This window comes from Trichechus manatus, unplaced genomic scaffold, assembly GCF_000243295.1.
Source record: "Trichechus manatus latirostris isolate Lorelei unplaced genomic scaffold, TriManLat1.0 scaffold00047, whole genome shotgun sequence".
In the NCBI taxonomy this organism is placed as follows: Eukaryota; Metazoa; Chordata; class Mammalia; order Sirenia; family Trichechidae; genus Trichechus; species Trichechus manatus.
Genome location: NW_004443983.1, coordinates 9915863 through 9937951, shown reverse-complemented (window position 1 = coordinate 9937951; position 22089 = coordinate 9915863). Strand labels below are relative to the sequence as shown.

At 38.8% G+C, this 22089-nt stretch overlaps 1 protein-coding gene across 1 annotated transcript in view; it reads right to left on the bottom strand.

Annotated features, from left to right (window-relative positions):
• EPB41L4A (erythrocyte membrane protein band 4.1 like 4A) overlaps positions 1 to 22089 on the bottom strand; it is a 330037-nt gene that overhangs the window by 79250 nt on the left and 228698 nt on the right. Inside the window, exons 10-12 of the mRNA XM_004376996.2 lie at positions 20208 to 20299; positions 18509 to 18586; positions 13197 to 13318 (exon numbers count right to left, since the gene is read on the bottom strand). Coding sequence (XP_004377053.1) covers positions 13197 to 13318; positions 18509 to 18586; positions 20208 to 20299 — 292 coding nt within the window. The remainder of the gene's footprint in view (positions 1 to 13196; positions 13319 to 18508; positions 18587 to 20207; positions 20300 to 22089) is intronic.

The following is a 22089-nucleotide window of genomic DNA, read 5'->3' as shown; positions in this document are numbered from 1 at the left end:
AGACACCACAAAAATAGAAAATTACAGACCGATATCCCTCATGAACATTGACGCAAAAATCCTCCACAAAATTTTAGCCAATAGAATTCAGCAACATATCAAAAAGAAAAGGACATGTCACTTGGTAATGAGAGTCATTTACTTTCCCAATACCAACCCAAGAGGTTTAATATTTAGGGTCAAAGCATTATCATTGGCCCAGATGGTGTAGAGGTCTGTCTTTTTTTTTGTAAAATAGGAGAAGATCCATTGCAAAAAGGCAAGCAGAGAAAGAATCGGCATGTCTAGTACCACGGGCAGATTTTTAGATTCATTTTAGGAAATGGAATCTGGAAATCAATTCAATCAAAACTGTCTGTGCCCACATACCTCATGTAACTTCCCCCCTCAACCAAGGGTGTGCACACCTCAACTTGAAATCTACTGCTCTAATCCACATATCCTTCAAAAACCACTTCCTTTAAAAAAGCGTCATGGATTATCTCTACCCATAAGCAAGTTGCAGTTCTGAACTCTTATGACTCCTTCAGTGTTCCACTCCACACTTGACACATCCTGCCTGTATTTAAGTGTATCTTTTACCCATCTAGTCTGGCAAACAGGTTAAGAAGACAAAGTTGAAGTCCTACAGACTTTGCTTCTCACACAGGATTTGTTTCTCAGCTCTGCCAGCTTACTCATTGTATGATCTTGGACAAGTTATTAAACCCCTCTGGGCCTCAGTTTTCTTATCTATAAAATGGGGATACCACCAACTACCTATATGGTGGATGTGAGGGTTAAATTAAATAATTGATAGGAAGTCCTTAGCACAGTGACTGACATTTAGTAAGCACTAAATAAACTGCTACATTATTATTATTATATGACTAAGTTACTATAGATCTGGGGCCAAGTTTTGTTCATTTTCTGTGCACCATGGAATGGGGTCTTATGCCAAAGAGGTGCTCAGTAAATTCTTGTTAAATGAGAATGGAAAGCAAGAAGGTGTCATTTATGGCAACTCACTAGAGCTATGATTTTAACTTGAATATACCATAAGCCTTTAGTTTTGCTTGCTTTTCTACTTTTGATAGCTATGCTTGGAATGCTAAATATTCCCAGAAAGAGTGAAAACATTAACTTTTTAGAGAAAATCTAACTAGACTTGCCATATATTAACAGCTCTTTTTCAGAATGAAAATAAACACCAGTTCCAAGGCAGAATAGAGAAGGGTACCAACAAGGGATAAACATCCTTGGACAAACATACACCTGCACTATATGATGCTCCTTAATGCTTTGTGCACTTAACACCGTTATTGCCTTTTCCTCTCTTTGCTAGGAAAAATGTCCCAAAGAACTGAAGCATTTTTTTAAAGGACGGCTCAATAGCTCAATGTAAAAGCAGGCTGACTTGCTGCTCCTGTATAAAGGAGCAGAATGTACCGTCTTCTTGATAACATCTGCTGAAACAAGTTAGATCTATCTGAGTAAAGAAATCACACACAGGGACAAAAACAGGGATGTATATTTACAAATAGTTCTAGGTAACCAGGCCTTCACCTCTATTTTCCATTTTCTTTCCAAGCATGGACCTAGTATTCCAAATTCAAATCCTGGACCTGCTCTTACTCTCTGCGTAACCTTGAATAAGTACTTAATCTCTCTGAGCTTCAGTTTCCTCTTCTGGAAAAGGAGGATATCAACCACCTTCCTCACAGGGTTACTAAAAGGATTATATCAAGTAATGTTATCCATTGTTTAGATGCAAGGAAACCAAAACAAAACCAATCAGTTGCTGTGGGGTTGATTCTGATTCGTAGAGACACCAACTCAAATCAGAAAGGGATTCATCACAATTACACAACAGAATCTCACAGAACCAAATGTGGGAAACAGAGCCAGTCTGCAGGTCACTAGAATTCATGGCTACTAAGTCCTAGTGGTGCAAATGGTTAACACACTCTGCTGCTACTGGAGAAAATTGGTGGTTTGAGTCCACCTAGAGGTGCCTCAGAAGAAAGGCCTGGTGATCTGCTTTCAAAAAATCAGCCTTTGAAAACCCTGTGGAGCATGGTTTTAATCTGACATACATGGGGTCACCATAAGTCAGAAGCAACTCAGAAGCAACTGGTTTACTGGTAAGCCTCCTGCTCCCATTCTCTTCTCAAAGCTTCATGGTACCTTGGTGTTTCTCACGGTAAGTAGACTCCATTCTTCTTTCTCTGCAAAACAGCTTCTCTGTTCACGTGTGTACCTGGTACCTGGAATGTAACAGAAGCCCCAAACAGTTTGGCTCCTCTCAGCTAAGTGACTCATCCTCTGGGTTCCAATTCCAACTTCTCTGGAGAGGAATCTGATTGGGTGGCTTCACCAGGTGCCCATTCTCACCCCAGGAGAGAATGGAGGGGGTCAAGGCCATTTTTATAGAGGACTGCCCTTCATCCCTTCAGGATACTTGGTCACATGATCTGCACAGCACAGTGTTCAAAGTGCCAAGCAGGCCACCTGCTCCGCAATAAACGTAGCTCCTTTCTCCCTTGCCTCACCTCCTCTCCTTACACCTAACAAAACAGCACTGAACTCCAGGACGTCAAACATTTTTCACATTTATACTAATAAATAAGGCAGCTGAGCCGTAAAAAATAATCCCAGATTTCTAAAAATCTAAAAATGCTGGCAGAGAAACTACCACTGGAAATTACGAATCTGAGAGTAAAACAAAGTTGTAGTATCCTCAGACACCATCTGCTCAAGAGATCAATCCCAAAACAGAATCTCAAGGAGCTGACAGACACACTTTCATATCCTAGCATGAAGTAGAAGAGACAGAAGTGAGAAAGCAAGGAAATTTGCCTAAACAGTTACTAAAATGAAGAACTGTGAGGCAAACAATTGCCATAGTGGAGCCAGTTTGCATTGCTGCCTTCCAAAAATACAAGCAGGTTCAAGAAAGGACTAGTCTGTGGTTATATTCACACAGGACTGAAAGGTGGAAACAAAGCTATACAAAAACGCATCCAGAAAGGAATGACTTTTTATTTGCATCCAGGAAGATAGCACTAATTTCTAACTGTAAATTAACTAAAGAGGTAAGAAGCTAAATTTATCTGTTTAATTTGCATTAAAAGAATAAATTTAAAGCAAAGGATGCAATTAATTTCATTCAAAATTATCTATAAGTTTCATTTGAATTTCAATGTGTTTAAAAGACCCAATCAAAACATTTTGCACATACGAAAATATGACCCAATATAATATATACTTCCAATGACAAAAAATATATTTTGTAATCTGGGAAGATATTTTTCACAAGTCTATAAGACTTCTGGAGTGGTAAAAACCAGGCTTAAAAAACAAGCTTTCCAAAAATTCCTTCATATTTCAACTCTATAACAAGTAAGCTAAATAGAGTAGCAGGAAATTTTAGGAAGAAGAGGTGTCTTTAAAGCTTATATAGCTCAATTCCTTTATTTTATTGATAATAAGATGAAAGCTCAGAATGGTAAGTGACTTGTTATATGTCACAGCCAAATTAGACCAAGAATTCAGATCTACTCAAATCAGATACAACTTTAAACCTTTTTTTGTTTCTCTTTTTTTAATCACTCGCCACTGTACCACATGCCTTCTCAATGCAAAGTTTTAAGTAACCAGTCTAGAAGCAACCTAAGACTTCCTCAGAGCAAGGGTTCTTACAGTCAGAGTTAAGAGAAGGGATCACATGTTTGGACCATATCTTAACAGATTATTGACATCTAGTTTGTCATCTTGCAGAAGAAAGAGAGCCACAATCAAACTCTCTCCCAAAGAAAGTTAACACTCGTTAAATTTTCTAGAAATTATCTCCATAACCACCCACATAAAACTCTTGGTCAGCATGACTTGTTCTAATTCCCTTTTATGAGAATTTAAATATCTTCCCTTCCCTGGCTTCAGCTGACCTAGAGATAAACAAACAAAAACTTCACTGATACCCACCAAACACTCCTCAATAGATGTGAGAGCTAATTATGTCCCTGTCTTTTTCCAGTTTCTTTACCCTCAATTTTCCTAGACATTCCTCACAGTGCTCATGAGTCTCATCTAGATACCTGTCAGGTTCCAGAACTTGCTACACTTGCAAATCACCACTTCGAGCCTCAGTTTCCTATACACAACATAAAGTGATTGTCTTCTACTTCCTCTAATCCAAGGGCTTTGGAGTTCTACCAGGAGTCTTCATCATTTGATACAATGCAGTAATGTTATGTAACTTGATGACTCATAATGCAATCTTCTGTATTTTAAGACCTGGATTAAAATGGACAGATATGAATGTGTTTTATGCCTATCTTGAAGACTCGGGTTGTTTTTTACAATTCCTAACCTTAGAATTTTGTACGGTAAGTCTTATACTGTTCCATTACTTTTTCCATAAATCAGGTTGTACGCTTTCTAGCATAAAAGAGTGTCCTCAGCTCTGAGCTGTTTGTGAGAACATCTCTATCGGAAACTTGAACGTGCATCTGAAACCATGATGTGAACTTAATGAATTCATGACAGTTATCTGCAGGGGTTTTTAAAAATACAGCATGGTGAAAATTCACACGGTGGTAAAGAGTACATAGTCAAAATAAACCTCTCTTCCACCCTGACCTCTATTCTCTCAGAAATCCTTCCTAGAGGCCACTACTGTTAGCAGTTTCTTAAATATCCTGCCAGAAATATTCTAATTTATGCAAGCATATATGTATGCATATTCATATCCCTGATTTTTATTTGTCATTTGTCTTTTTTATTTATTTTATACAATGGGAATATATTGTACATTGCCAGACCCTCTGCCTTGTTGTTGTTTTTTTTTTTAAACTATACTCTGGAGATCATAGAACATTCCGTATCAGAACATACGATTTTTTTTCCCCCTCTCTGCATTGTAGACTCTGACCGACCTGAGTGCAAATCTCAGCTTTGTGACCCTGGACAAGTCCCAACCTCCATCTTATCACCTGTACATTGAGAGTTACAGTATATTCTAAAAGCAATGAGTGAGGTACTATCTGGAAAGTGCCTAGCACAGTGTCAGGCACACAGTGATGCTCAGTAAGTTTTAGTGCGTGGCATTCCTCTCCCTTGGTGGGCTTGTCATGGGGTCCAGCCTTTCATAGTAGATATTGTGGGACCGTGTGAATCAGACTGACACAAGTTCAAATCCTGCTCTCAGATTCCTTTTTAATAGAGATGTAAGGATCGATTGCAATCAATTTCAAATCAATTCTGTTCCCCTCTCTTCTGACACCAGCTGCACAAGCATCACTTCTTCCTCTGACCCTAACCATCTGGAGCTTTGCTAGACCTCCCAAGATAAAGGACACAGTCCTCCAGACTGTGAAATCTGCCGGAGACCTCAGACACCAGCTGCAAGCCTGGGGGTATCCACAATATCCTCACTTCCAACTTGCTGGCTATAGATTTAGGGGTTTCCCACTACCCTTTCACAATGTCAGTCATAAGCTCAGGGATCTTGCTGGCTCCCACTACTCCCTCAGGTTCAATAATTCTCTAGAACAACTCATAGAACTCACAAAAGATGTTACAATTACAGTTTTATCATAGCTAAAAGAATGTAAAAGAAGAGACGCATAGGGCAAGGTTTGGGAGGGTTCCCAGTGTGGAACTTCCATGTCCCAAAGGATGTGCTATCCTCCCACGTGCATCAATGTCTATTACCAACCAGGAAGCCCATGGACCTTCTGTGTCCAGAGCTTTTATTGGGTGTCTCATTACATAATTCAAACTCAAGCCCCTCTCCCCTGAGGTAAGTGAGTATCACGAGGTTGATACCGTGGGGCTGATATTACAAGATCTTCCTGGCATAGTCAGCCCCTACTCAACATGAGTCATAAACCCTCAGGTGAGTTCTAGGGTCCTTACCAAAGACACTCCAATCATTGGGGAAAGTTCAGGGTTTTAAAGGTTATTTCTCAGGAACCAAGGACAAAGACCAAATTCTTTGGATAAAGTTAACCCCACAACAGATGGTATTGCACTGAGTGCACATACATTATCTTATTAGGCTAGTTCCTTACTGATGGATATTTGTTTCCAGTCTCTGTGACCATGAGCAATAAAGCAACAGGGCTGCTCATATTGTAGAAGTGATGTTGCTGATCTACTAACTTTCTGAACCAACTAAGAGGATAGAGACTTACTTGCAAAATCCCTGATCTAGAGCCCCAGCTTCTGTTTGCTGCTCGGTCAACAAGTTTCCTTCTCTCCCTAAGTCCCTATAGCTTTGCCCTTTCTCTTCTCTGTTTCCATTATAGGCTTGACATAAAAAATGCACTCCACTGTGCCTAGGAGTTAGTTACTTCAAATGGGAACCTCCTTACACAGATGTTAGAATGATTAACTATGTGAACTTTAAAACTATCATGCATCTCATCATTATTATAAATTCACTGTAAGGAATTCGTTGTTTGCAATTCATAGCGATAGAATATATCCAGGAGGCCGGGGAGCAGTGGGCATTGACAGGGGAGCAGGCAGTGATGGTGGTGTAAAAATCAAAGAAGAAAAATGACCTGGACTAAAGGCTACTCTGAAAAGCAGAAACACAGTAAAGAAGATAACCCTTGACTCTGTGCTCCTGATACTGCCTCACAACAGCTGCCTGGGGTACTCAGACATCTGCAGGCAGGTGGGACAGAAGAAACCTACACATGGAGGGCACTTTGACGTGTCTACTCCCCTCATGCCCTATTTATACCAAATCTTGGAGAACTAAGGGAAACTCTACCCAATTTTCTTCCCAAGCCCCATTCACTGTACCTGAATGGCCTCTCCTGATCTCTTGCACTCAACATAATCATATTATCCTTTGTATATGAAGTTGCAAGTCCCTGGGTGATGCAAATGGTTAACATGTTCAGCTGCTGAAAGGTTGGAGGTCCAAATTCACCCAGAAGTGCCTCGGAAGAAAGACCTGGCAAACGACTTCTGAAAAATCAGCCATTGCAAACCCTTATAGAGCACAGTTCTACTCTGATACACATGGGGTCACCATGAGTCACAGACAATTCAGCTGCAACTGGTTTATATGAAATTGACACTACTATGGTAAATAGAATTCAAAGACTGACAGGTAGATCAGCAGACTTTTCCACACTGTGTATAAAAGGACTTCCTTTTGGTTTAGGAGAAGGAAACTAGAGTCTACCAAGCCCCTTGATGTGCTCAACACAACACTCAGTCCATTTCAGACATCATCTCCATGACAACAACCTAGGCATGATATCTCCATTTGACAGACAAAGAAACTGAGGCTCGGACTGGTTAAGTGACTTCACAAGGTCGTACATTCACTACATGGAATGCTGAGGTTGAACCCGCTTCATCAGATCTAGTTTACTAAATTACACTGCCTTGGTCTGACACACCAGTCTCTATTCACATAGCTTGACTTTCCTCTGCCTTAAAAAAAAGGAAAAAAAAATTCTGATTGCCATAAGCCTAACTGAGCCTCTGCTGACCCTCACATCTGACACAATATGCCAATCAGAGGAAGTGTTCAATAATTGATTATTGCTTTCTTAACATTACTATTTCTCAGCAGCCCAGAGCTATACTGTATCAAGCGAAATTGTACTTCACTGTATCAAAGCATTTCTTTCTCACCTGTTTTTGGCTGCACCCGCCTCAGGACACATGCTTGCCAGCTGTATACATAGAAATCACTCACTATGGGGTCCAAAGCTGTATACACTATCATCCCTTGGAGTTGGCAGACTGACCTACTAACTACAAATTGCTTGTTTTGGGAATGATGGATCTTTTGAATCAGACGTAGTGATGTTCACACAGGGAATGTTGGAGAAACCTACTGTGAGCCCCAGAGCAAGTGGTGGCATCTCTCAGCCACATGGTGGATTAGCCATTAATACCAGCTCTGTCAATCAGAGGTCCAAGGAGGCAGCCCTCAAGTCGAATCATGGCCTCAGGAATGTTTAATTTAGCACACAGAGATTTTTAAAATTAAATTAATTGCCGATATTAAAATTTTGAAAAGTTCACACAAGTATCTAGATTTCCCGCTTCTCATGAAACACTGGAAGATTTGGTAACACTGGGTCCACTCTCCTGCACAGAAACAATTAGCTTGGCCCAAGAAGTAGCTGTCCTTTCCCACTGGGCACAAATCATTCTCACTCAGAAATCATTTTCACAACCCCTCAGGCATCTGTGTTTGTGGTTTCCTCCACAGACTTGGAGTGGAAATTCAAAATGTCACTCCATTTTGCTTTTCAGTTGTCCGAAGACTACACTGCTACATATTTCTATGTTTTTAAGTGGGATGTTTTTAAGAACTTAAGTGCTGCACCAGACAATCACAGCATTGTTTATCCATTACAATGGTTTCATCCATTAATCCAGCTAATTATGGGTTATATACAAGTGTTCTGTCTTTATCGCCTACTCACAGCAGAGACTGTCTTTTGACAAGAACCCACCTGTGTGGGTTGCCAAGACCTTGTCAGAGAAAGGGCTATACAAATATGCACTTTCCTCTCTTGTCATCTCTTTTCCCGCTGCACCATGAGCGCCGTGAGGCAGCTGTGATTTGCAGGAATGCTCTGGCTGCCTGCCCGGGTGCTGAACTCCTGGGGTGGGGCGGCAGGCACGCTGGGTGCAGCACTCTTGACTCTGGAATGTACTTCCTCATAGAGGTGCCAAGGCCTAAACTTGGCAGATTATAGACACAATGGCTTTTTAGCGACCAGGATATTTATTAGTTCTGATTGAGAGGTGAAAAAAGAGGCTTTTTAAACTTGCAGAGAACTGGAATGCAGTTTAATTGAATTACTTTAACTTCAGAGGAAACAAAAGAATGTCTTCTAAAATAACAAGTCATACTATACTATAAATTAATAACGTAAACTAACAAAAAGTAAAAATCCCTTTCTATCATAACTTGTCTTTTTATTATATATAAATGTTAAAACAATGTGAGAATTTATGCTGATGATTCCTGAAACTACTGTTCTAAACTTTTATTTTAGAGAAAATAGCAGTATGAAAATTAATTGCTGACTTTACTAGACAACAAAAAAAATCCTATCTTCTATTTAAATCGTAACTCCATTTTTGCCAAATACAGTACCATCTGATAAAATTAACATTTTGTACGTCTTAAAATCAGTTTTCTACCATTTTTATTATCACAATTTTTAAATAAAATTTAAGTAACCACAGTGGAGTAATTCACTGAGATGCCTTTTTTGTTTTCCTTTTGCCAGTAAAAGATAATCAAAAAGAATGAGATGTAATCAGTGTCACTGAATTGTACATGTAGAAACAGTTGAATTGGTGTATGTCTTGCTATGTATATTATCAACAACAACAAAATAAATTAAAAAAAAAAAAAGAATGAGAGTTGTTTTCCCTTTCCTGCCCACGTACCCATGAGTCCCAGTTTCCGAGGGAGAGGGCTGCTCTGGAGCTGGGAGTGTGGGAGAAGGCAGTGACAGGCTAGAGGAGCTGCCTGTACGGTGGGGAAGAGGTCAGAGGCCTGAGGGTTATACTAACCTGCAGCACATTCCTCACGGCACCCAGGGAAGGTGGCAGGGAGACTGGCTGTAAAGTCTCTCTTGGCAGGCTGGACCCTAGGTCCAAGGGCCTCCCAGCCTCAGCAAAGACATCTCCCCTCCCATAAACCCCCCAGTCCAACTTCACACAGGAACAGAAGAACCACCCACCATAATGAAGCCATGTGGGCTTGGACAAGGAGCTGTAAATGGTGACTAATGTAAATAAAGACTGGAGGGTGCTCTGAATATTCTGCTCTAAGTTAGAACTTCACCATGACCTAAGGGTGGAGGGATGCCTGAGGTAAGCGTCTCACCAGCTGGGTTCAACTCTGGGCTTCAGAGTATATTTGAATTAGAGGAAAAAGAAAATGCAACATTAAAAAAAAAAAAGAAAGGAATCAAATTAATTCCTGCCACCCAACATCCTTCATATATGCATGATAGCAACCAAACATTGCATCATCTCGGGTATTTGTTAAATGGTCATTCCCCAGGCTGAACAATCACCCCATCAAGGGGAGAGTGATGTCTGAGTCCCCAGAGCACATCACGGTCTTTGTGAGACACAGGTTCAAAAAAGTTAGGCTAAAAGTAAGTCAAAATCAAAATGAAACATGCTCACAATGAAGTCTTAGTTTTTAGTAGAGCATTGCTTTAATCCTCTTTTTAGAATAAAAATAATGAAAATATACCTATGTTTAAAATACATATAATAAATTATTATGAACACTTAGTTATTACTATAAGGATATTCATTTCAGTTATATTTATACTTTTCCATTTTTGAGACAGCTTAAATATCTAAGAACTAAAAATTATTTGAAAAAAGTATGCCATATCTATATATCTATACAGCAGAAAAACACACAGACATTAAAATGGTACTGCATAACAAGATTTAAAGACTTAGAACATATCCGTAATATATTATTAAATAAGAAAAGTAGGTTATACAATAATACTATATCACTTTTGTGCAAAAGATATACAAATGACTAAAAGGCTATATAATATTGTGTTTGTACTAGGAGAGTGGAATTGATTATGGAAGTTTTGGGTTTTTTTTTCCTTTGGGAGGGCAAAGTCTAAGCTTCCTATGCCTTCTAAAATAAGCATGTGTTTTTATAAGAATAAAGCTATAATATGTGTTGGATTTTAGATCCCCCTGATGCTGGGAGGCTGGGCTGTGCATAGCCATGTGCCTCACCTACCACCTCATCTACCTGCTGCAGACAGACTACATTTTAATGGGCCCAACACAACAGGCCATGCTGGGAGGGCTCTGTTCATATTCCTGATGGCAGAGCAGGGTGGGAACTGAAATGCTGGCCTCAGGTGTGGGTCAGCATGGATGTGATGGGAAGAAGATAGACAGGTCAACACAATCCCAGGTTGCTCTGTGAAAATGGCAATTGGCTGGATCTTCACAAGCCAGGAGCCCTAGCGGTGCAGTGGTTAAGAGCTCAACTGCTAACCAAAAGGTCGGCAATTGGAATCCATCAGTTGCTCCTTGGAAACCCTATGTGGCAGTTCTACTCTGTCCTATAGGGTCGCTATGGTTTGGAATTGACCCGATGTCAACGGGTTCTTCATAAGCCATGGGGAAAACACACACACACAGACACACACACACACACAAACTTTGTCCTTAAATTAACCAGCTTCTAATATTTGGGCTTCCAAAGAGAGCCAAAAAACCACATTGCAGAGGCAGCAAACAAGGAGAAAAGAGGGAAGAACCTGAGTAGGTTTTACAAAAAGCATGTGTGATTCCAGCCTCTCAAGCAGAATGAAACGTTGATTTGAAGCAGGGAACGCTTTTGATATTCTCAGCTGGTCTCAGGATAATTTTGTGAGGCATAGTGCTTTGGAAATAGCATAAGATTTGGAAGTTTGCTTATTAATTATAGCCCTACTCTAGCTGTTCCAAAAGGGATTTGCAGCTGTTTACATATAGAGAGGAGTCCCTGGGTGGTACAAACAGTTAACTCGCTTGGCTGCTAACTGAAAGGTTGGACATTCAAGTCCACCCAGAGGCACCTTGGGAGAAAGCCCTGGTGATTTACTTCCAAAAAATCATCCACTGAAAACCCGGTGGAGCACAGTTCTATTCTGAAACAGACGGGATCAATATTAAGTCGGAGCCTACTCAATGGCAGCTGGTTTTACATACAAAGATAAGCACAAAAGATAAAGTGTAGGTCTAGGCATTAGAGGACTAGAGTTCTTGTCCTGACTAAGCTACCTATTTATTATGTAATCTTGATCAAATTACCTCTTTAAATCATAGTTTCTTCATCCTCATCTACAAATGGAGATTGTAATACTTATGTGGCAAAGTAATCTGTTGTAAATTTGTATCATGTTTTATTTTTGCTATAGAACCCTCAGAAAGAATTTAATTTTCTCTCATGCCAATGGGAGGAGGGACTTCCAGCCAGATTTAAATTTTATTTTAGAAACAATAAGCAAGGTGACATTCTCACATCCAGATGCAGTGGAGCAAACTCATACACTTTTCATAGGCTGGGCATGAGGAGTAAATGAAACAATGTATGTTAGAATGTTATGTCAACTGGTACGCAATGTTCGGATGTTAATTATTATTACTGAAAACGCCATTCACTCACACTATATGGCAGAAAGACCCAGGAGACTTGGGCTCTAGTCCCAGCTCTACCCAGCTCTAGCTTCTGGGACCATGTCTTCTTCATCTGTAAAATGGAAACATATCCTTTGCCTTGCCCCACTCATTTCACAAGGTTCTTATGGGCTCAAATAGTAATAATTCATGTGAAAGGACTCTGGACAGTGCTGGACAAGATACTTATAAGTAAGCCACAACCAAAAGTCAGTAAAGTCACTTTAAAAAACTCTGGGAGCTTTGAGCATTGAACATAGATTAAAATGAATTGATTGGGTGACTTTATTAAAGAAAGTCTGTATTAAAAACAAAAACCTAAACAACCAAAATGTCCATTAGCAGTAGAGTGGATAAAGATAATGCTTATGTGGTACTTTAGTCATACAATAGAATAATCACAACAAGAAAAATAAATGCATTTTAGTACACATTACACATAATGCTGATAGAAAGAAGTAAAACACGAAAGAATACATACAATGATTTCTTCATATAAAGTTAAAAACAGGCAAAATAATATGTTTAGAGAAGGCTACATAGGCAGTAAAATTATAATTAAAATGCAAATGTATGTATGTATATCATATACTTTTCTATATGTACATTATAGCTCATGAACAAAAGAAATATCAACAAAACAAACTTGATTCTGTGCATATTAAGTTCTATCAACAGCATTCCCTTTTCTTGGACTTTTGCTAAGGTTTTGTTTCAATTCCAATCTCAGATATACATAACTAGGAAATTTCTTGGTTGAGATTTTATTTAACCACTTCAAAAAAAAAGATATACTCAGTAAATAGGTTATGGTGTTTGAAGTTGGCTATCATGTACTTATTAATAATTTCTGATCATTTGGTCATTTTTAGGGTCAAATGGAAAATTCTAGTATTAATAATAAAAAGACTACAGGGCTGTAGTCACCACCTGAGCATACCTTACTACCAGCCTAAGAGAAAATGTGAGGCTACACTTGATAACTTAGGGGCACTATGACTTACCAGCTGGCTGGGTTTGTGCTATTCTCTTAGGATAAGTCTTGCTTCGACTTCTTGCCACATTCTGATCTGGCCGGGGAAGTTGAACAGAAAGGTCTCGGCTCATTTGCAAAGCTGTCCTGCCAATTGAAAATGCAACATTTTGATTAAAAAAGGAAAATCATACAGCCACAAAATTAAACAATGGCTTGCTCAGAATATCTGCAGAGCTGAGAGAGAGAAAAAAAAAAGACACAAGTGGCTGTAAGGACATTGCAGTTCTTAATTGATTCTCATTGCATATGGACCTTGTTGATACTAAATTCCAGTAGGAGAGATTTAGATTAGATAGAAGGAAGACCTTTCAGAGAAAGAAACAAGGAGAATTTGATTTAGATTTAAGTAGAATGACAGACTAGAACTACAGGTTGCTGGCAGTCTCTTCCAGCTCTACAGCTAAATAATACAGATATCATGTTAGGCTAATACACGGGGTAGTGATTCTACATGACTATCCCTGTGCTGTACCTATAAGGCAAGTTTATCCTTCACAGGAACAGTAGATGTGATGTGGTTTTACTCTGAGTCTTCCTGTGAAACAATCAGCCATTTATTATGCCCACCCCACCGGTGCCAGATAAAGCGCCCAAGATTTAAAGCTAGTTCAGATCTCCATGCAAAGTGCTCCTTCTCTAAAGATTCAGTGAGAATTCAAGAGGGCAAACTTTCCCCAGGGCCAAGTCAACCTCCTCAAGAAATTTTCCCAAGGAATGGTGTAATTTCATTTTCTAGCTTTCAGCGAACATTTAGCTTACTGAAATTTCATTCCACACTTGCTGAATTTGAACCAATGAATGACCCTGGCTTTCACACAGAAAAACATCATTCAGGTGCAAGAAAAATGCATTTCTCTATGTTTATTTTGATTCACCACTAGCAGAGCCAACTATGGGTGGATAAAAGCCTTTAATGGCCCCAAATCTTATTCATCCTACATTTACAGGGTAAATACTGGTCACTCCCCAGAAGAGATTAAACCAGACTTACAAAGATTCACTTCCTAAGTGCTTCTGTGGACATCTCCCAACCTCACTACCCGATTCAGCATTATTAGAAACAAAGGGTACTTGAAACACTCATAAAAAGTGGCTCTCATCAGGCCAACTGGGGACACCACTCAGTATGACTACCATGGGAATTAAGATGCCAGATCCTATCCACGAGTGTACTTCACATTCAATAGCTCACGGGAATCAGAAAGAGGAGGGGAGCAGAGGAAAGAAAACTACGACAGGTTTTCTTTCACTTGAAATTTAACTATTTTTTTTTGAAAGGTACATAAGGTAATACAAATAGCAATACTCCTCTTCTGAAAAGCTTTAAAAATTTCCATATAGAGAAGAAAATTCCATTATTACGTACAGTTTGGAGTCTGATGGTAAGTCCTACTCATAACAGACTTTCTCTATTATGACCAGAAAGACCTGGGCACCACATACTTCACTGCATAGAGGAAAAACTATTTGCCCTAAAAATATAAGCCAATACGTGGACCACTGAGGCCTTTTATAATGAGATTTTACTTTATTATTCAATTTTTCCTCATGCTTTCTCTCTTAGGAACAAAGAAGAAATGAGAAAATCGTATCACAAAATCAATAAGACGATGGTCCAGAAACATAAACTGATCTGCCACAGGCTGCGCAGGATCCAGGACGAGAGCAAGCTTTCTGGCCTCCAGCTGGTCATACAGCAGAGCCTGGCAGTGGGGGAGAAGGGGCAGTTGGTATGTTTCAGGGCCCAGTTTAAAACACAGCTCTGCCTCTCCCTAGCTGGGTGACTGTCAGCAGGTTGTTTTTCCAACCTCCCAGAGCCTCATTTTCCTCATTTGTAATGTATTTCTACTCATTCTTACTATTTTCTAGGGTTGTAGCAGAAAGTGTTTGACAGCTATAGAGATGAAAGTGTGAGGTGTCTCTACTCATGTCTGGTGGCTCTCTGTTGCAACAAGACAGTTTTATTTCCATGATTATCACTTCCCTGCCTCCTCCCACTCTGGTACTCACACCCTCTCCCCTATTCTATGTTGAGCGGCATTGCCAGCAGCCCTTCAGTCTCAACGTGAGGGCATAATCAGCAATCAGTGTGGTAAAGGGAAGAGAACAAGAGTAGGACACCTAGATTCAAATCCCAGATTTGCCACTTACTGGTCAAGGGTCCTTAGTTCAGTGATTTTACTTTTGGGGGGCCTCAAATTTCTCATCTATAAAAATGAGGATATGATACCTCCTTTGTCAGCTCATTGTGTGGATTAAATAAAGTAACACATGTAAAAGCACAAAGGAGGTTCTCACAAGACCTTGGTCTCTCTTCCACACTTTATGAAATGTGAAAGCCCATGACAGCTCACACGATTTAGGTCCTGCAGGGAGGACATCTGGGCCCCAGGGCAGTTCTCAGCCCGTGATCTCTTTCAGGAGTATGAATATACAAAATTCATTCATGAATCAAAACTAGGAATTTCCTACAAATTTAGTGTTGTTTGTTGTATGCCATCAATTCGATTCCAACTCGTAGCAACTCTATAGGACAGAATAGACTGCCCCATAGGGCTTCCTAAACCAAAATCTTTATGGGAGCAGATCGCTAGGTCTTTTCTGGTGGCTGGTGGGTTTGAACCACTAACCTTTTTCTTTCAGTTAGCAGTTGAGTGCTTAACCATTGTGCCACTGGGGATCCTTCTCTACAAATTTAACAACAGGTAAAAGCAAGGTAAAATTTTAAGGGACCCAGAGAAGGAGATACCAACTTATAACCAAATATTTGATCAATCATAGATTTAATCAATCAATCTCTATTTCAAAGTATTAGTCTTTGATAGTAAAACAATGAAAAATATGAATTAAAAATTAGATTTCAACTCAGCCTTTTCCCCACAAAATTAATTTTGAATTTTTAAAGAGAGTAGATGTCATGTATCAATAAATTCTGATTTTTCTCTTTCTTAAGTAATGACCACTTTCCCCAAAAGATGAAAAAATCCCGTTGGTATTTTGTAAGCCTAAAATTCAGGAAACAGGGTGAAGACTAGAATTCTCCCGTCTTCCTCCATTATGTAACACCCATGGACAAGGACACTCACACATACCATTATAAACACATATACAATAACACACACAAATGCAGACACCCATGTTCACACACTGCGGCTACACTGTTACCCTGTTATTGACTCCCATGCTCTAAAAGCCTTCAGGGTGGAGGAGGGGCTGCCTGTGTTTCCAAAGCACTGCTTTCATTCCAGAATACCTCCAGAATGTCTCAATAAAGGGGCAGACATATGATGCATGTTGAAGTCTGGTGGTTTTTCTCTTTTGACAATAAACACCCAGCAGTCAGAGATCCGCCCTTGCCGAAGCCAAGCTCTGGTTAGTGGCATGAAACGTCTCTCTTCCAAGGATGGTGTAACATTAGTGCTTCCTACATACAGATGTGTAGATTTAGGTTTCAGTAAGACTTACTAGGCAGTTAACACCAGCCATGAAATTAGAACAGATTTAGCAGAGCCTCCAATTCTGCAAAGGTTACCTTTAATTACTTTCTTGGAAGAAATGGTAATTAATATGCAAAACTCAATAATGTTCTAATAATAATTCCCAGTAGCCACAACACTTGTATTTCAATAAATTTGAGAAATCAGGTCTGGCTAAATTTGTAGGAGCCAACCAAAGCATGTGTTAAACAGTATAATTACAATTTCAATAGTATGAACATTGAGACAGATGACTTTTCACTAACTGAGTACAGTGATAAGGAGATAGATTTATACATTCTCTCCATAAACCTGGAAATGTTTTATGCCTCACCTGGAAGTATAGCCCAAATATTGGTTATTAGCTCTTCTTCTCAATATAAAAGTAAGTAATCTTTCCCTAAACTTCTCAGAATTATATCATTGTCTAGGGAGACACCTTGATAACCTGGAAGTTAAATTTCTAGACATCAATGAATGCTTTCATACAAATGCCAAGAATATCTATAATACAATAAAACTTAAGTTTTCTTTTAAAATCATCAAAGGATGAAATATCATAGTGAATAATATGTAAAGATGAATGCCCTGAACAGTTAATTAATCACTCTTTCATTGATTATCTCTGGTTTCAAATTCAAGACAAGAAAATTGGGTTATAAAAGAGAGGAAGTATAATCTGGCATGTTGGTGTGCTGCCAACAATTGACTCTGCTGTATTTTTAAGTCTCCTAGGGAAGCATTTCATTAAATGATGTGTCTAGTGGAACTGACAGAACAGTGTGGTCCCACCTTGTGTATTGCATTTTCGCACCCTGCTTGGGTTTACAGGCCCTGGGCAGCTGTCTCACTGCTTTAATAATACAGTAGCTCCCTGAAGGCAGAGACACTTAAATCAGATCCTTCTTTGTGTCTCTGGGCACCTAATTCCTGTCTTGCATCTCACAGGCTCTCCACAGAACAGAATGTATGGTAACAAAACAAAACAAAAAAATTTTCCCCAAAATGTAGAACTCACTCCAATTTTTAATGCTGGTATTAAAGACACAAACACCTGCCTAGCTCTATGACAGTGGGCTTTTTCTGCAACAGGCTAACAGTTTGCCTTGTGGATAAACGCACAGACTCTGGAGTTAGACTACAGGAGGTACATCTCACTCCAGCGCTTCCTAGCTGAGTGTCCTTGAGAAGTGACTCTGCCTCTCTGAGCCTTAATTTTCTCACATATTAATGGGGATAATAATACAGAAGGGCCGTGATGATTAGATGAAACATCTATAGAAAGCACTTAGCATGGTACATGGCACTTAGTAACAGCTCAGTAAAGTAGAGACATAATTGCTAGCATTACTGTATGTAGCCTTAATTTGTAGGAGGCAGATTTGACTTACACCATAAAGGATACATTGTGTTACTGCAGGGGATCGATTAAGTCCTAAGAACACATTCAGTCAGGTACTATTCAGAACATCTACCTTGTTTCATAAACACAGAAAATAATTAGAAATAAGAGATAATTGTACCAAAATGAATTTCTGAAGACCATAAGCTCTATTACATTCTAAAAGCCCTAAACTTAAAACAGTAAATGCAGACATTAAAAATATTCAAATCTGGAAAATCATTTTTGTCAAGAAAATTTTAACAAACTGTTATGCTAAAGAAGTACATTGGTACTGTGGAAAATAAGAAAAAAAATTAAACCTCAAACTTCATTGTGCATGTATGTAGACAACTGAATTAAATATTTATTCACACATATAATATATACAACCACACATCAAGGGGGAAAAACGCCATTTACCTGTACCGGTGCTTATAACTCATGGATCCAAACTTGCTGAGTTTCCTTGACAATGAATTTGATTCATTTTCTGGCATTCTAATTAATTTTTAAGAGAAAATTAGACAGAAATTCATAAATACAGATACTTATGTAACACTTGAGCATAAAGCTATATAGGAAATACAGTAGTGCAATAGTGTTTAACACAGCTAGTGAAAGTATTTTATTTATTCTACTTATTGGCAGGAAATAGTAACCAGTTAGTTTAAGCTAATATTTGAAACATAACCATACCTGGGATTTTATGTAATATCAAAATACTCATACTTTTTGAACATTATTATATATCATTGCCCTAGGAAGCTTTAGTTATTCTCTGCTTAAATCATCATTGCCCTAGGAAGCTTTAGTTGTTCTCTGCTTAAATTATCTTGGGAATTTTGGCACTATGTTGGTTTACCTATACCAACATTTCTGTGGCAGTTAGTCATTTATCTGATGTGGTGGTTTACTCTTATTTCTACAATATGCTCCAGTACTTCCCATTGTGGAATAACTTCAACACACAATGCCATGGGGAGCTCCTAGGCCCATCCCAGTAAACTAGAGGCAATGCCTCAAGCATTCTGGGCCACACCCCTCTCCTAATACAAACTGTACAAAGGGTATTAGTCATTTTATAAGAATACCCCTCAAGCACCATACTATTGGACATAATTGTTCAACCACCAGTTGACGTGGAGTTGATTCTGACTCATGGTGACCTCACATGTTTCAGAGAAGAACTGTGCTCTATAGGGTTTTCAATGGCTGATTTTTTAGACTGCCAGGGCTTTCCTCCAAGACACCTCTGGGTAGAGCTGAACTTCCAACCTTTTAATTAGCAGCTGAGTACATTAACCATTTGCATCACCCAGGGACTCCATACTTGTTCCACTTAAATCAAATGGGAATAAGGGGCAGAATTTAGTGTTTTTTTAAAAAAAGATTACTGTATTAGCTGTTAAAATTAGTTTTACCTTTACAACATGAGGATGTGAATCAAACAAACAAAAATCATCCACATGATCTAATGGTCAATTCTCTATCCTCATCTTACTTGACTAACCACAGAGACATTTTCCTTACTTATCCCTCAGGACACCACGCACTCTCCTAGCTGCTCCTTCTCCTACTCCTCTACTGGCTCTTCCTGTTCTCTAAATACTGGGAGGATCCTAAAGCTTAGTCTGTTGGCTTTCTGCTTTTCTCTCTTTTGACTTTTTCCATAGGTGACCTCATCCAGTCCCTTTGCCTTAAATACCTACCAAATTTACATTACCAGCCTTGGTCTTTCCAGTAAACTTCAGCCTTATATACCCAACTGCCTACTCTACATCTCCACTTAGATAGCTAACAGGCATTTCAAATCAAGTATATCCAAAGCAGAACATTTAATTTCCACCACTACCCCCTGGGTACAGCCAAAGCTGTACTCATTTACACAACCTAAAAACAAAAATTACTCTTGACCCTTTTTTACAGTATAAACAAATAAGATATCTGTGCATATATGTGCTTGTATCAATACAATCCAGAAAATTAGGTGGCTAAAAAAAAAATCAATAAACAGGAAACACTTATAAGTTTCTATGTATAGACAACAGAATTCTGGTTATAAAAACAAACGCAATTTTCATTTATTAGGACAATGAAAAAAACTTTCACATTAGCATACCTAAAAAATGTATGATGCTCTACACTGCATTTCCAGAGATGCTTGCAAGCGGTTTTACTTCGAGCTTCGAAAAAGAATGAGGTTTCACTGCACTAAAAGAAAGAGAGAATATAAATTACTCACCATAGTACTCTTCAGATGACAGTCCTCCTTTTGGTATCAAATATTCAAATAAGCAGATAGAATACTGTTAACTCATAAAATAAAAAATAATATTTTACATGGACTAACTTTCTCTTGTTGACTATGTTTGGAGGGTTGCATCAAAACCACCTTCGATTAATTAAAATTACAAAATATAAGGTCCATATGAAACTCAGTACCACACCCTTTATGACTTACTTCTACATCACCCCAGGGCTATGATGATCAGGATGATGACACTGAAGTTACTGCAAAATCTTCAGTCATAAATGGCCACTGATACATGAAAAACATTGACTCCTAATAAAATGGAGATGCCCATAAACCCAGTTCTTAACTATTACTTGCAGGGATACAAAGGCCACGCTTTAACTATATACTTAATGTACCTCAGGAGGGGCCACCGGGAAGAGCAACCCACACAGCAGTGTAATCTGGGCAAGTTAAATGTCTCTGATTCTGAGTGTCTCCATTCTGCATCACATCATATTATGGGGTGGATTAAATGAAATGATATGACAGCTGTAAAGTGGCAACTTCAATGCCTGTTATATAATACTCAATAATTAAACTATAATAAAAACTATATATAATAAAAACTATATAAAAAAACTATAGTAACCTATTTAATACAATAAATTTTAACTGTTATTTTAATCCACTAATTACTTGATTCTCTGTATTTAATACATAAGAAACAAAGGTGACATTAAAGGTAATTCTAATTTTGCAGGAAAGGATACTATTTATTATTTTTAAGTGATTGAATAGGAAACCGAGCAGAGTACAATATGAATGCTAAAATGATAAACCAATAGCTTTGTGAAGTTCTATAATTGCTAATTTAGTTTCAAATTTAAAAACCAAACTCAAGTTTCAAATGCAGAAATGCCTCTGGGTTGGGGTTTCTATGGATTCATAAACACAGAACTGTCAACGTAGAGGAATAATTGAAATTATTTTTTTCCTCTCACTTTTAACAAGGACAGAATGTTTACGCATGAAATTTCCCCTAAGTCCATTTGGAATGACACTACCCAATTTAGCAGCTTATTTGTAAAATAAAAGGTAATGATGAAAATATAGCCAGTACATGCATGTTACATTAAAACTAGCTGTATTCTAAAACCTTGTGAGATGGAGGGAGAAATTTAGGATGATTTCCAGGTCTGTGGCTGGGTGCTATTAATTACAGAAATACAGGAAGAAGTGGAAAATTTTGAGGATTTGGATTGCGAGAGAGCGCAGGATACATTTAAGTTGAGAAATTTTGACGTTGAGGTGCCCCTGGGTGGTACAAATAGTTAACACGCTTGGCTGCTAACAAAAAGGTTGAAGGCTCAAGTCCACCCAGAGGTGACTTGAGTAAAAAGGACTGGTGACCTACTTCAGAAAAATTCTACAAAGCACAGCTACTGACACACACGGTGTCACTGAGAGTCAGTGTCGACTCCACAGCATCTGGTTAACTGGTATGAAATGGGGAGCTAGACACACCTAGTGGGTCCGTGGGGGAGCTAGATACGCCTAGTGGGTCTGTCAACTTACTAGTCTAGAGCTCAGGAGAGAGGTCACAGCTGCCGACACAGATGATTTCACCAGAGAATACAAATGAGATTTCTCACGGAGACTGCACAGAGCGGATAAAGGTGGCATCACAGGAAAGATGCTCATGAAGGTGTAGTGAGAGAGGATAAAAAGGAACCAAGAGACAATGGTATGGGGGCGGCGGGGGGGG